Source organism: Haemaphysalis longicornis, unplaced genomic scaffold, assembly GCF_048455015.1.
Source record: "Haemaphysalis longicornis isolate Haplotype H1 unplaced genomic scaffold, Haemaphysalis longicornis Haplotype H1 scaffold_3, whole genome shotgun sequence".
Lineage (NCBI taxonomy): Eukaryota > Metazoa > Arthropoda > Arachnida > Ixodida > Ixodidae > Haemaphysalis > Haemaphysalis longicornis.
Window position 1 is genome coordinate 235,167,435 of NW_027526335.1, and position 12,886 is coordinate 235,180,320.

Below are 12,886 nucleotides of genomic sequence, written 5' to 3' on the forward strand. Positions count from 1 at the left end.
TTGGGGACACCCAGCCCCCCCAGGTGCTGCCCAAGGCAGCCCAACCATCCGACACGACACCTGTGGCGCCCGCAGGTGTTGTGTAAGCTGCGAGTGTGAGGAGTGACGGCTCTGCCGTCAGTCCTGCTCTTCCGGCTGTCTGACTGCAGGCGGCCATGGACGTAGATGTGGTCGGTCCCACGACCACTTCTGTGTCCAACAAACAGTCGGGGACGGCAGGGGCTCCTGCCTCCACTTCGAACATATTCCGAGGTGGAGCTCGCAAGGACTCCATCTCGTCACTGTCACGCCACTCAGATGATGACATGGAGGTAACACCGTCTCTGCCAGTGCCAAAGGCGGAAAGAGAACAGCACACCATGGCGGGGCGAGGCAAAAAGCTACCAGCCACCCGTGTGGCAGGCCCAAGTCAGAACTGAGAGATAGTATACATCCAGCCCTAGTCCTCATCTACACCAGGTAAGATCTCCTCCCTAAACATTTATGGTAGCACAAATAATTACACAGTGGAACTGCCGGGGCCTTATTAAAAACCTAGATGATATATATAAAATCCTACACAAAACGCAATCAGCCATCCTATGTTTACAGGAGACACACTTGAAACTTAAATACACCAATTTCCTGAACCAATACTCATTGTTTAGGAGAGACAGAGATAGCTGCACGCAGTGCTCTGGTGGCGTAGCTATAGTTACGCAAAAATCTATCCCTTGCCAATCTCTTCAATTGCGTACCGCCCTAGAAGCGGTTGCAGTCCGGGCAATTATTTTCAACAGATTAACAACAATTTGCTCACTATACATTCCCCCTGAATATCGTTTATCTAGCTCTGAATTTGAGTCTCTCATAGATGAGCTGCCGGAACCGTTTCTACTCGTAGGTGACCTGAATGCACACAGCCCACTATGGGGATCTGAACACACAGATTACCGGGGCCGCTTGATAGAAAAATTCCTCTTCTCATCCGGAGCTTGTCTCTTTAACAAAAAAGAGCCGACATACTACAACACTACACACTCATACTCGCACATAGATTTGGCGATCGGCTCTTCTGTCCTCTTTCCGGCTGTTGAATGGGAAGTGGATGACAACCCCTATGGGAGCGACCACTTCCCTGTCATCTTAAGAGGCATTGATAAAGCCCGTAACAGTTCCATCTGCCATAAAACGTTTAAGGAATCTGGTGCTGATTGGTTAAAATTTAAACAATTATCTCAGCTTTCATACACGTATTTAAGCTATTTGGGCATTGACGAAGCCTGTGAACTGGTGACTGCACACATTCTTCATGCTGCCGAGGGCTCAATTCAGCAAACATCTGGTGCCACACCTAACACTAGGAGGCCGTGGTGGAATGAACAGTGTAGGCTTGCACGGCAGGCTCAAAATAAGGCGTGGGGTTGTCCTTCGCAGGTACCCCACTACGCAAAACCATTTCCTTCAAACGTGCAAAAGCACAAGGAAGACGCATTCGCCAGCAAGCAAAAAGGGATAGCTGGCGCGCTTTCGTAGCTTCTATCAATTCATACACAGATGCAGGCAAAGTATGGAACAGAATTAAAACGTTTAATGGACGGAAAACACACACCCTACCTTTGGTCAACAGTACAGGCGATACCCTAGAGGACCAGGCAAACACACTTGCGAAATACTTTTCATATGTATTGAGTTCTGCTCATTACACGAATGCTTTCTTACGACACAAAACAACTATGGAGAAGAAACCGATTCGTGATAACAAATGATCTGACGAACCATACAACACCGATTTTTCCAACACAGAGCTTTTGATCGCCTTGGGAACATTTAAGGCTTCAGCGCCTGGGGCAGATAGCATATCATACACAATGATACAACATCTGCACCCAGAAACTCTCCGAACACTGTTGCACTTGTTCAACAAAATATGGGCGGCGGGATACTTTCCGAGAGCTTGGAGAGAAGCAGTTGTAGTTGCCATATAAAAACAGGGGAAAGATGCCTCACTACCTCCCAGTTACCGACCAATAGCTCTGACAAGTTGTCTAGGAAAGGTTTCTGAAAAAATGGCAAATAAGAGGGTAATGCATTTTCTTGAATATAACGGCATCCTGGATAGTTGTCAGGCTGGTTTCCGATCAGGTCGAAGCACAACTGACCAGCTAGTTGCCTTTGAGTCGTATGTCAAAGATGCTTTTATCCACAAACAGCACTGTCTTTCTGTTTTCTTTGACTTAGAAAAAACATACGACACAACTTGGCGTTACGGCATACTACTTGATCTCAAGGCATTCGGTGTGTCTGGACATATGCTACACACTATTGAAAGTTATTTGTCGGAGCGGACATTGAGGGTAAGAGTAGGGACAGTAGTATCAAGAACATACACACAAGAAAATGGGGTTCCCCATGGTTGAGTATTAAGCTGTACTCTGTTTATAATTAAAATGAATTCACTTGGGAAATCGTTGCCAGCCTCAATCTCCTACTCAATTTATGTTGACGACGTCCAAATTAGCTTTAGGTCATGCAATTCGTCCGTATGTGAAAGGCAGATACAGTTAGGTGTGAACAGGCTTGGAAAATTGACGGAAGAAGATGGTTTTAAATTGAATCCTCACAAAACTACACGTGTTTTATTCACAAGACAGCGTGGAATTCGTCCAGAACCCGATGTCAGACTGAACGGAGACCGGATTGCTGTCAAGAAAGAATATAAGTTTTTAGGTGTTGTACTTGACGGAAAACAGCACATGGCCCGGACTTTGCAAGCACAAGGACATTGAACATAAATTGTAGCATCTTTACAGCAGAAGCCTATGGTATTCTAATTACAGTGGAACACATTACACAGAACAAAATACGAAAATCAGTCATCTACACAGACTCCCTAAGCGTAGTAACTGCATTGGATTCCTTTAAGCCCACAAAAAAACGTTATTTTTAACCGCCTTTTTAAAGCTCTTATAACTGCCTATAAGTCAAAGCTAAAAATACTTCTTTGCTGGTTCCCTGGACACAGTGGCATTCTGGGCAACGAAATTGCTGACGAGAACGCCACTTTAGCGGCCCTCCGTAGTGGTGTTGATGTAACGGAGGTCGCTCACCTCGATCTGAAACCAGTAATCCGGAGGGGAATCCGTAAATGCTGGCAGGATACGTGGGACACACACACAGACAACAATCTCCACTCAGTAAAACCAAACCTAGGAAGATACACAACAGAAAAAAAAACAGATTCATTGAAGTATTCATTTGCAGACTGTGAATAGGCCACACTTACGCTACACACGCATATCGTTTGAATGGCACACTCCCACCTGTTTGTAACAAGTGTGGGGAGCGGCTCACCGTCCTCCGTGTGTTAATTGAGTGCACATTCTGCAATGAAGCCAGAAAACGGCATTTCCCTAAAATATATACCTACAACATTCCACTATATTCTTCACTGTTTTTAGGAGATGAACCTATGTTTACAAACAAAAGTCTTTTAAGTTATCTCGCAGACAACAAGTTTTTAAAACTCATCTCGTACAGTGCGTGACCTCAGAGCCTACGAGCAGTCAGTGAGGCCCTCATGCTTCCTTTGTCCAATGCACACAGCGGCGGTTTGGTTGGGAAGAAATGTAGCAACGTAGTTGTCAAAGTCTGTACCCACGGCTGTTAGTAGCAAGCCCTTGCAGGGTGGCTTGTTGTGGGAAATTGTCGAATGCCCCTTTTATATCGAGCGCAACAATGAAATATTTCTGTTTCTTTGACAGTTTTATCAGTACGTCTAAACTGTAGCAGGATGTCTTGGGTAGAGAGAAGGGGCCCAAACCCCCACATAGTGGTTGGAATGTAGCTGTTCTTTACTTGAGGGGCGAGTAGATTGTGAACCATATATTTTTAGACTTTTGCCCTCGAACCACGTGAGACGCGGGAGGGAGACTTCTGCTCCCATGTTTCCCCGCCGTCACTTCTAGTAAAATGAGAAAAAGCGTCCGGTTACAGAAAATATTTTGTAAACTACCAGTGTTTTCATGCACGAACAGAAATCCAACTCGCGTGTACGTGTCTCTCTCTTCGAAACGACAGCGTTGCAGTGCCCCGCCGTGTTGTGATAATAAAGGTGATGGATTCAGTTCAAAGGAATCGTTTGGAAGCACTGGACAGATTTCCGGAGCTGCAGCCGGCAACTAAACACGCCTGCCCAGTGTCCCCAGATATGTTCACTCAGAAGAACGTCTCTACACTCAAGGCGCCGAGGTAGCGTCGACAAATCCAGCGGCAGGCTGCGCTCTCTGGCTCGTACGAGCGAGGAGGGCAGCGCCGAGGGGTGGCGCCACTCGTCCAGCAGATAGAGGGGCTGTTGCATGTGCATGTGCGCATCGCGCCCTTGGATCGCGTGCCGTTTTCAGCCACGCGGCCTTCGTGTCGACGCGTAAGGCGATCGCGACGTATCAATGCTTCTACGCCTATGAAAGATCTTCATGTACTTCGCCCATAATTGCAGTCAAAGGCCTGCATAGCGATGCGAGTGGGACCGCGACAATTGTTCGTTACACACGTCACTTCTTTGTATGCATGGTGCACTGCACTGACTCCCATAAAGTAGTTGAGCATTCTGACAGAAACAGTCATCATATTTAAATTGCAATAGGAAAAAAATTCAACAATTTTCTTCTGCATAGTTCTATGGCGTATTCAATGCGCAACCGGCGCCGCCGTGATGCTGTCGAAGTTCACCGCGTGCTGTGGCACGAGTCATGGAGAGCCGAGATATATATCTGCAGCATCTCCAATGCCGCCTACCACTTCGTGGTAGTCAACGCTTGGCTTCTCTGCAAGCTCTCCATCACTGCACGCCCGATCACTTGGGGCGTCTCTTTCCTCTATGACGGCCTCGGTGATGTTGTGAGTTGTCATGCGAGAGCAAATCTGTACCTGGTCGTCCACTGAGGCGTAATCGCTCGCAGTCCCAATCGGACGTTGGCCCCAACACGCGGAGTATATGTTTATCAATCAATGCAGCTCCATGGGCAAATTGGATCACTCATGGTCATCGACACACCTATTTGCGGCGCGTTAGCATGTGTGTGGCTAGGCGTATTCGTTATTTTGTAGAAATTCAGAGATTGCGAACGCATAATTTTCTTTATTAGGCAGCCAAATTCGTTCTAATGGGCTTCGCTGTAGTGGCGTGCACAATACATTGGAAACAGAGGAATCTGGCCAGGCCATACAGTATGCATCGTTGCACAGGCTATTTCGTAGTAGAAGTGTTCCTTGTAGTGGCGTTTGAATGTATTGGCTTTTTTGTTAGCTCGTAACGTTGTGGCGCCGCTTTTTCGGGTCTATCCTTGCAGCAGCCAATTCATTGGCTAATCTAAATAAACGATTTGATTGATTGATTGTGGGGTTTAAAGCGCCGACGCAACGCAGGCGATGAGGCGCGCCGTAGTGGAGGGCTCCGGATTAATTTTGACCACCTGGGGATCTTTACCGTGCGCCGAAATCTCGTACACACGGGCGTTTTTGCTTTTCGCCTCCATCAGAAAAGCGGCCGCCGCGGCCGGGAATCGAACCCGCGACCTCGTGCTCAGCAGCGCAACGCCTTAGCCACTAAGCCACCGCAGCGGGTTAAATAAACGATCAGTTGGAGGTTCAGGTATTTACTTTTACTTTGCCATAAATTTAGCCACTATGCTCCTGTGACGTGCGTGAACCTTAAACCATTGTCATCATTTCGGAAATGTCTTGCCAATTCAGGCTTGGTGTCCGGACTCGCGATTATATGCGGCCCACAGAATATACCAGCCTTGTTTTCTAGCACGAAGAAGCATGGAGCGGACGAATATTTTGTCCGAAACTCCCGAAACGAAAAGGTTCTTAGCCGCACAATGGTACGCCTTAAAAATTACTCTCGACTCGAGAGGTTTATAGGATGACTGGGGCCGCAAAAGGGATACGGAAGAGTACCAACAGCACTGAAGCGAATATTAATACATTCCGCGTGCTTTTCTCGCAGCGGGTGATGGCCTCGAGGGTATTAAACTATGGCTCCCGCCCACTGTGCGTCACTGTGTTTTCAGTAGCCCCTGTTAGTCCCTTGTCCGAAGCACACTCTGCAGTGCCGTAAGTGATGGGGCGCCTCCTGAGGTTTGGGGCTAAGCAACAGCGCTGTTCACGCAGGGGAGAGACAGGAGATGACTGTGTGGCTGCAAGAGTTCGCGGTTCCTGTGTCCTGCTCCGGGCCCCGTCTGCTGCTGTCGGCCCCTGTGCCTCTTCCGAGCGGCAGATGCCTCGCCTGGTCTTCGTAGGTGTATTACTACCTCTCACGTTTGGAGTGAGCGTTTGTTTTTGTCTCAGCTCCTGGCTGTAGGTTGATTTGACATTTCAAAAAAAGGTCGCTGCATGCCTCTGTGTAATCGTAATCCTGAGGGATTCGGCTTGCAAGGCAATGCACTTCGAGGCCTGGTGGCTTAAAGACGTCTGTTCAGTGGTGTCTCAATTTATACAATTTTGTTTTGGCTGTGTTATTGCCTCTACGATCCTGTCGCTCTCGCATGAATTTTTTATGCATGTCAGCATTGTTAAAGCTATATAAATTCAATATTCAATCAATACATTCTCCAACCACGCCAAACCGAGCATCCGCGCACTCGCGGGTGCAAATGTGGGTTGCTAAAAATATATTTTTGAAGGATGTTGCTGCCACTACTAGTTTTCTTCGCTCTAAATTTCTCAAGTTCCTTGAGCCTGCCAAAGGTTCATTTCAATTTCGGCTTGAGAGGGTGCTTGTTGGCAAAAAGTTTACGATCACAATGCCTTGCGACTCTTTACTAGCATGCATGCAAAACCTCACTCACGTCAAAGAAAACGCTGAATAATAGACTGCCCTGATCGTAAACAGAACACTACGGGATTCCCACCCTATGGTTACCAACTCCGTGTTTATCATACGTGAGCTTTAACAGTGCATTTACAAACACGCGAAGCCTCGTCGTACCAAAGCCGAACAACCTGCACAGTTTCCTAAATGGCACCCGCTCCGCCGGCCGCCCAGCTTTCCCTTTGCACTTTTCCTCCTTCGTTCGCCCTCTCGTCGCTGTGCCTCTGTACATGGCTCTTTCCTTCTTCGCTCTCCCCAGAGGCATCTTTTCTTTCGCAGGGACGTCTGTCTTATGTTTGTCCTACTATGCAGGAGGCATGCGGGCACGCGCGGAATTTAAACACCCGTGAGCGGCCGCATTAGACGGCGCAGATAATCGCACGCCACCGAATACACGGCGATCGTTTATTCCCTATCAGGGAACGTTTATTCTGACATTATGAAGTCCCACTAAAAATATTGTAGTAACCCAGCAGATGTCAGACGCAACTGAACGACGACGACTTCAGAACCACCAAAGCATAAGCAAGAGTAATATGGAACGCCACAACATACAGTCTAGCGTGATTCTGCCTACGACAAATCCATGCAGAGCAAAGATTACCCTCTGTTGTTAACCCGCTCTCCGGCCGCGTGCTTAATTATTTATGCTGCTTCTGCGCACGAACGACGCTTACAAGGGTCGCCCGGAGTCTCCATCAGCAAAGGGCAATGATGCACATTTCTTTGCCAATGACTGAATTGGATGGCTGCCCTGTTGTATCAAGCATACAAAAGCACTGTCAGCTTGATAAGGCACCCAAGAATATCACACGCAATCTTCATGGTAACTCGTGCCGCAACTTACCGCCGGATGTTTATTGTCGCTCTACGGTCGTGTTATCTCGTCGATAACGCCGTTGACTCCAAGTAAAATGCTGCGATTTGTATGGCTGCAATTTTTTTGGCGTACCAGAGTTCCCGGCGTTTTTTTTTCTTTAAGCGGCTGACCAGCAAAACAACCGGCTCGTTAAACGTTTTCTTTAGGCGAGTCATCACCACAGAGATACCGAGTCCAGACGGATTGAAATATCGCTAAATGAAGGCTTGTGAAAAGACCGCACTGTCAGGGACTTGATCTTGAGCAGATTGCTACGTCGCGGGCAGTCGCGGGTGATGTTATCGCATTTCTGTTGTTTTCTGATGAGTGTGTGAGTGCCCGTCCGTGTTCTAGGCACACTGTGTTTTGGACGTAAGTTGGAGAATTGCGAGAAAGCTGAGGGAACTTTTCTAATCGCTATTTATCAGAAACAGTTGCTGCTTTGGCCTTTTTGTAAAACCTTTTAAAACACAGCCGCATTGGCATTCACAAATTTACAAAATGGAGTCACATTTTCGGCAAGCACTGCGCAAAAGGTACTGTTTGTATAGCAGCCATATGTTTATATGTGGTCTCTATATTTTGTTTTCCCACCATGCAAACCAATCCTTAACGTATCTTTTCCGTACCAATTCCTCAATTCCTTACGTACTCAATTCCTTCGGATCCGGGTAACCCAGACGGTGCTGTCGAACAAGTCAATCAAGCCGTGCGTAGGAGGAGCGCAATGAACGCGAAACGGCGCCAAAGCAGGCCCAAAGCACTCCGTTCCCAAAACTACCGTCGCCGAAGCAGACGACAAGAGCCGACGGAATGCGTTCCGCCAACGCGCCCGCTGGGGCACGGGGAACGCCGGCCGCTTAGCCGGCCGCTAGGGTGCCTTGATGCGCGCGCGCTCCGCTGAGGGTGAGGACAGCCGCGTCGTCTGCTACGGCATCCGCCATTACGCCTCCCGCCGCAGCTGGGTAGCATGCGAAGCGGGCGACCATTTGCGGTGCACGATACGTTCAGGAACAAGCGCACGTTCGCAAGCTTTTCTATTTTGCGAAGCTTAGTCAGCACTTAGTGCTGTTGTTACCTAAATGCTTATCAAAGGAACGAAGTATGCCTTGTAAGCTAATGGCCTGAGCGTGTGTTAGGCGTCAGTGGTTGACGTAGACTTCGATATATTAAAAACGAATCATCTTCCTTGGGCGGGAAACAACAGACGTTCGATAAGTGTAAACCTTTACCTATTTTCTTTGTAAAAACGTTGTTCCAAACACGCTACCTATCGTTTAAAGCACTTATATACATGCTGCCAGCAGCCGTACATGTACCTCAGCGTAAAAATTTCAGTATTGCGGAGCTAGCTAGTGTTTGTAAACAATGTATTTATTTTCTAAAACTGGCATCATTGCATTGCACGAAAAAGAAGCGCCCCCTCCCTCCCCCAAGGAATGAGGTTCCGAGCGGCAGTACTGTGTAAATATGCTGGTAAGATGAAGTGTGAACTACTTTATTAGTATTCTAATGATTCAAATATTTAAATTGTTTCTGGTATATAAACACCTGTTTTTCCCCTATTATTATCTGACATTGATACCCATCCCTCTCCTCACAATTTACAGAAGATACTTCACGGGCATACCTAGCTGAATACATCACATCCGTACTGTCGCTCTACTTTTACGAACCAAAACCCGGACATTCCAGTGAACATGTGATTTATTCGTGTACACAAATGCTGCGCCTACAGAAGCAATTTCACTACTAAAACCTTACATGGAGAACTTGCTGAGGACTGTCGCTGAGTCGCTGTTATCTTCACGACTGCATTCGGTTTCAGCTTTTCCCAACCATCAGGCAGTTTCATTCATAGTAGTTTGGTTCAAAGTAAGCCTGCAAAGAAAATTTCGATTGGATTTCAGCAGACTGGCAAAATAACGATGAATGTACGTCCTTGTCATTTAACCTCATTTATGCGCTCTGTATGATCCCCGACAAGAACTAGCAGTCTGTGCGAGACACAAAAAAATATTTATTCATTGGAGAGGTTAGCTCCACGGGAAAATTTTAATCATCTGATTTCACGTGCGTTTTCCCGTGAGCCGTTTCAATGAGCGCGACAATGTACCTTGCCTGCTGTTAGGGTAATGCTTTAAACCTTTGAACTGAAAATTTATGCGAATACAAACAATCAGCTGACGAAGAATCAGGTTTGTGGGGCGAGGTTTTATAAAGAGCATTCCTTGACTGCTGTTAGGGTAATACGTTAATCCTTTGCACTGAAAATGTTTTCGAATAAAAAAACAATCAGCTGACGATATCTAAGGCCGTTGTGCGATACTTTATAGCAGGCATTACAGATTTATTTCTATGAAAAGTTTGTAGCCAAGTTGTGATTTCCTACTAGGACAGATTTTAATTATCCTGTAAGAATGACACAACACTGTGCAATAGGCCTAGGCTTGTTTTTACTTGTAATTTAAAAAGCACTGCTTCACAAGAACAAAGACGGCGGTAACCGGCCCGGCATCGTAACGTTGAACAATTTTCGCAGTAACAGCATAAGTTTTGTGTCCAAACGTTCTCATTTCGGAAGAGGCATGCAAGTTTCGACGAAGTTGTGGAAAGCGTGCACGAATAAATATAAGTTCTGAACGCAGGGTGAAACTTTCCCACGCAACGACACTACTCTGAAACCCTCGGTAGTACTTTTGAATGTATCAGAATACTCGGGGCCCTTTAAGCTGCGTCAAATATTGCCCACACGGGTGCTTTTGTATTCAGTAAATACTCCGGCCTCCTATCTGGGGCATTTTCTTATCGCGCGGTCGTTCCCCAAATTCCCCGTATGCTCCACGATGCTTGGCTGCCCCATGTTTGCCCACCCACCCAAATAAAAAATAATGGCGCGCTAAATATTTCTGGAAGATGAAATTGCTTCGCGCTCAAAAAAATAAATGTTTACTTACGATACAAATGGATGAGCCTTTGGTGAAATGCCGCTTGTCGCGCTTGATTTTCGCTGTCCAAAGAAGCCTTCTTTTCGATCCCCTGGGCAAATGCTAGAGTTTTCAGCCATTCCTAGAATAATTTTTGCCCTCGGCCCGCAGCACAAGGGCATGGTGATGGAAACGATCGCATTAAACTAGCGGAGAACGAGCATCGAGCGGGCAACAACATGCACACCAAGCGCCGGGGCACGGCCGGAGGAGTAAAAATGGCGGCCACGCTGCTGCCAAGGCCGCCGAGGCGGCACCTGCCCTTTCAAAAGCTGACACCACTCTAAGCGGGGGCGCGCGCATCGAGGCACTCTACCGGCCGCCCATTCGCTGCGCCATCTACATTGTGCTCCGTGAGTGAAGGATTTTAAGGGCAGCGTTTATTAAGGGCCCGCCGGAGAGAGCCAAGTCGGCGCTCCTGTTTATCTTTCTGCGTGGTCGCGCGTAAAGATAAAAAAATTCCCCGCATTTCCCCGAGGGGAAGAATTTGAAAGTGCGAATGCACGAGTTGAATTTGCGCGGTTCGGTAATGTTCGCGATAGAGAGATCACACACACACACACAACTACAAAGAAAGAAAGATGCATTTATTCACAGACACCTATTTGTGTTGTCGTTGTACTTGATTGCGAGAGCGGATCTCAGCTTTGAAATTTCGTGTCAGTACTCCTTTAAGCAGGTGCATTAGCCCTTCTCACGCCCGATTCTTGGCCAATCCCCCACGTGGGTATGTGCCATGTCAGCGGCCAGGCTGCGCGCGCCCATCTCCACGTGCGCGGACATCGCCGGTGGACGCAGGTTCGAGGTCGCTTAAGAAGTGCATTGCACTTAAAAGTCTGCGGAGCAGACGCCGCGGTATTCCATTCCACTCTCTGACACTCGCCGACGCACGTCACTTTTAAATGCAGAGCATTTCTTAGCCTCGCCTCTTCCTGCGTCGGACGGTGTCCACAGCTCCGCGTCCGCAGCAGGTGCGCCTCTCCGCCTTCCCTCCTCTCTCTCAACAGCAGCTGGCGCGCGCATGCGTTGTAGTCAGCCCGTTCGCTCCGTCGCGGTCTCGGCGTAACAGGTGCGTGATAGCAGCGCGGTGGGGCGTGGAAGGGCGCGCGATGCTTGCGCATGCGGGCTCTCCCCCCCGTACTGCTCTCCCTCTGCTGCACGCGCTGCAAATGCAAATATAAAGCGGCTAGCGGTCGCTCGTGCTTCAGTCAGTGTTGTTGTAATATGTATTTATTAATCCTATATACACTCCGTGCCTTGACCTTTGTCATCGCCGGAGGGGGAGATGGGGGAAGGGAGTTGGAGGAAGGGGGGGGGGGTGAGTGTCCCGACTAAATGTGGTCCTGTACGGCGGCTTCTCGAACATATACGAGAAGAGAGTCGAGGACCATCTTCCTGTGTTCTGTAGACCCTTCGGGATGGCTCCACTCCCGCAGCGTTTGTGGCCTGACTTGAGGAGGAATGAGGCAGAGCGCATGTGCGCGGTTTCTCTGGTCCTTCAAGGCAGGGCATCTCCATAGAAGATGGTCAAGGTCAGCGACTTGTGTGCTGTCAGGTGATTCGCAAAGTTTGCAGGTACCGTCGCCGGGGTGTAGACGAAAGCGTGCCATGATGTGCGGCGTTACGGCAGTGTTCGTCCGAATGCGTCGGAGTGTGACCGTTGCCCACCGGTTGTAGCCGGATGGGATAGGGTCATCCTCTTCGGGTAGACGAAGTCGAAGCGCTGCACGTCGCTCAGCACGTGCTTTGGCGATGGCTTCCTCGTAGTCATACCCTTCCTCTTCCGACTCGTCGGGCAGCAGCTCCAAAGATGGAGGTGTCGACGCTTGGAGAGCGAGGAATACGTTCGTCGGTCGCGAAGGAGGTTTCTGGCAATTATCGGGGTTGGAAAGCATCTCCCGTGCTGCCTCGTGTGCCTCCTCGTTGCCCGGTATCCCGTTATGGCCAGGGACCCAGCGAATTGTAAGTATGCGGCCGAGTTGTCGAAGGTCTCTTGCGACCGCACGAATTCTTGCGACCGTCCGACTGCGCGTGTTATTTTTTCCGCATTCTCTCACGGCTTCCTTTCCTTCCTTGGTTGACGCTCGCTCCACCCTAACGCGACTTTACTCTCCTCTCTCTACCCCAAACCAACACCAACGCAACTACGACCCAACTACCCACCCTAACGCGACTTTACGCGGC

At 48.5% G+C, this 12,886-nt stretch overlaps 1 protein-coding gene across 2 annotated transcripts in view; it reads left to right on the top strand.

Annotated features, from left to right (window-relative positions):
- Nucleotides 1-12,886, top strand: part of LOC144176064 (WD repeat and HMG-box DNA-binding protein 1-like) — a 387,207-nt gene that overhangs the window by 141,168 nt on the left and 233,153 nt on the right. For both annotated transcript variants that reach the window (XM_077705189.1, XM_077705190.1), the window contains exon 5: nucleotides 6,157-6,280. In XM_077705189.1, the coding sequence (XP_077561315.1) occupies nucleotides 6,157-6,280 (124 nt within the window). The remainder of the gene's footprint in view (nucleotides 1-6,156; nucleotides 6,281-12,886) is intronic.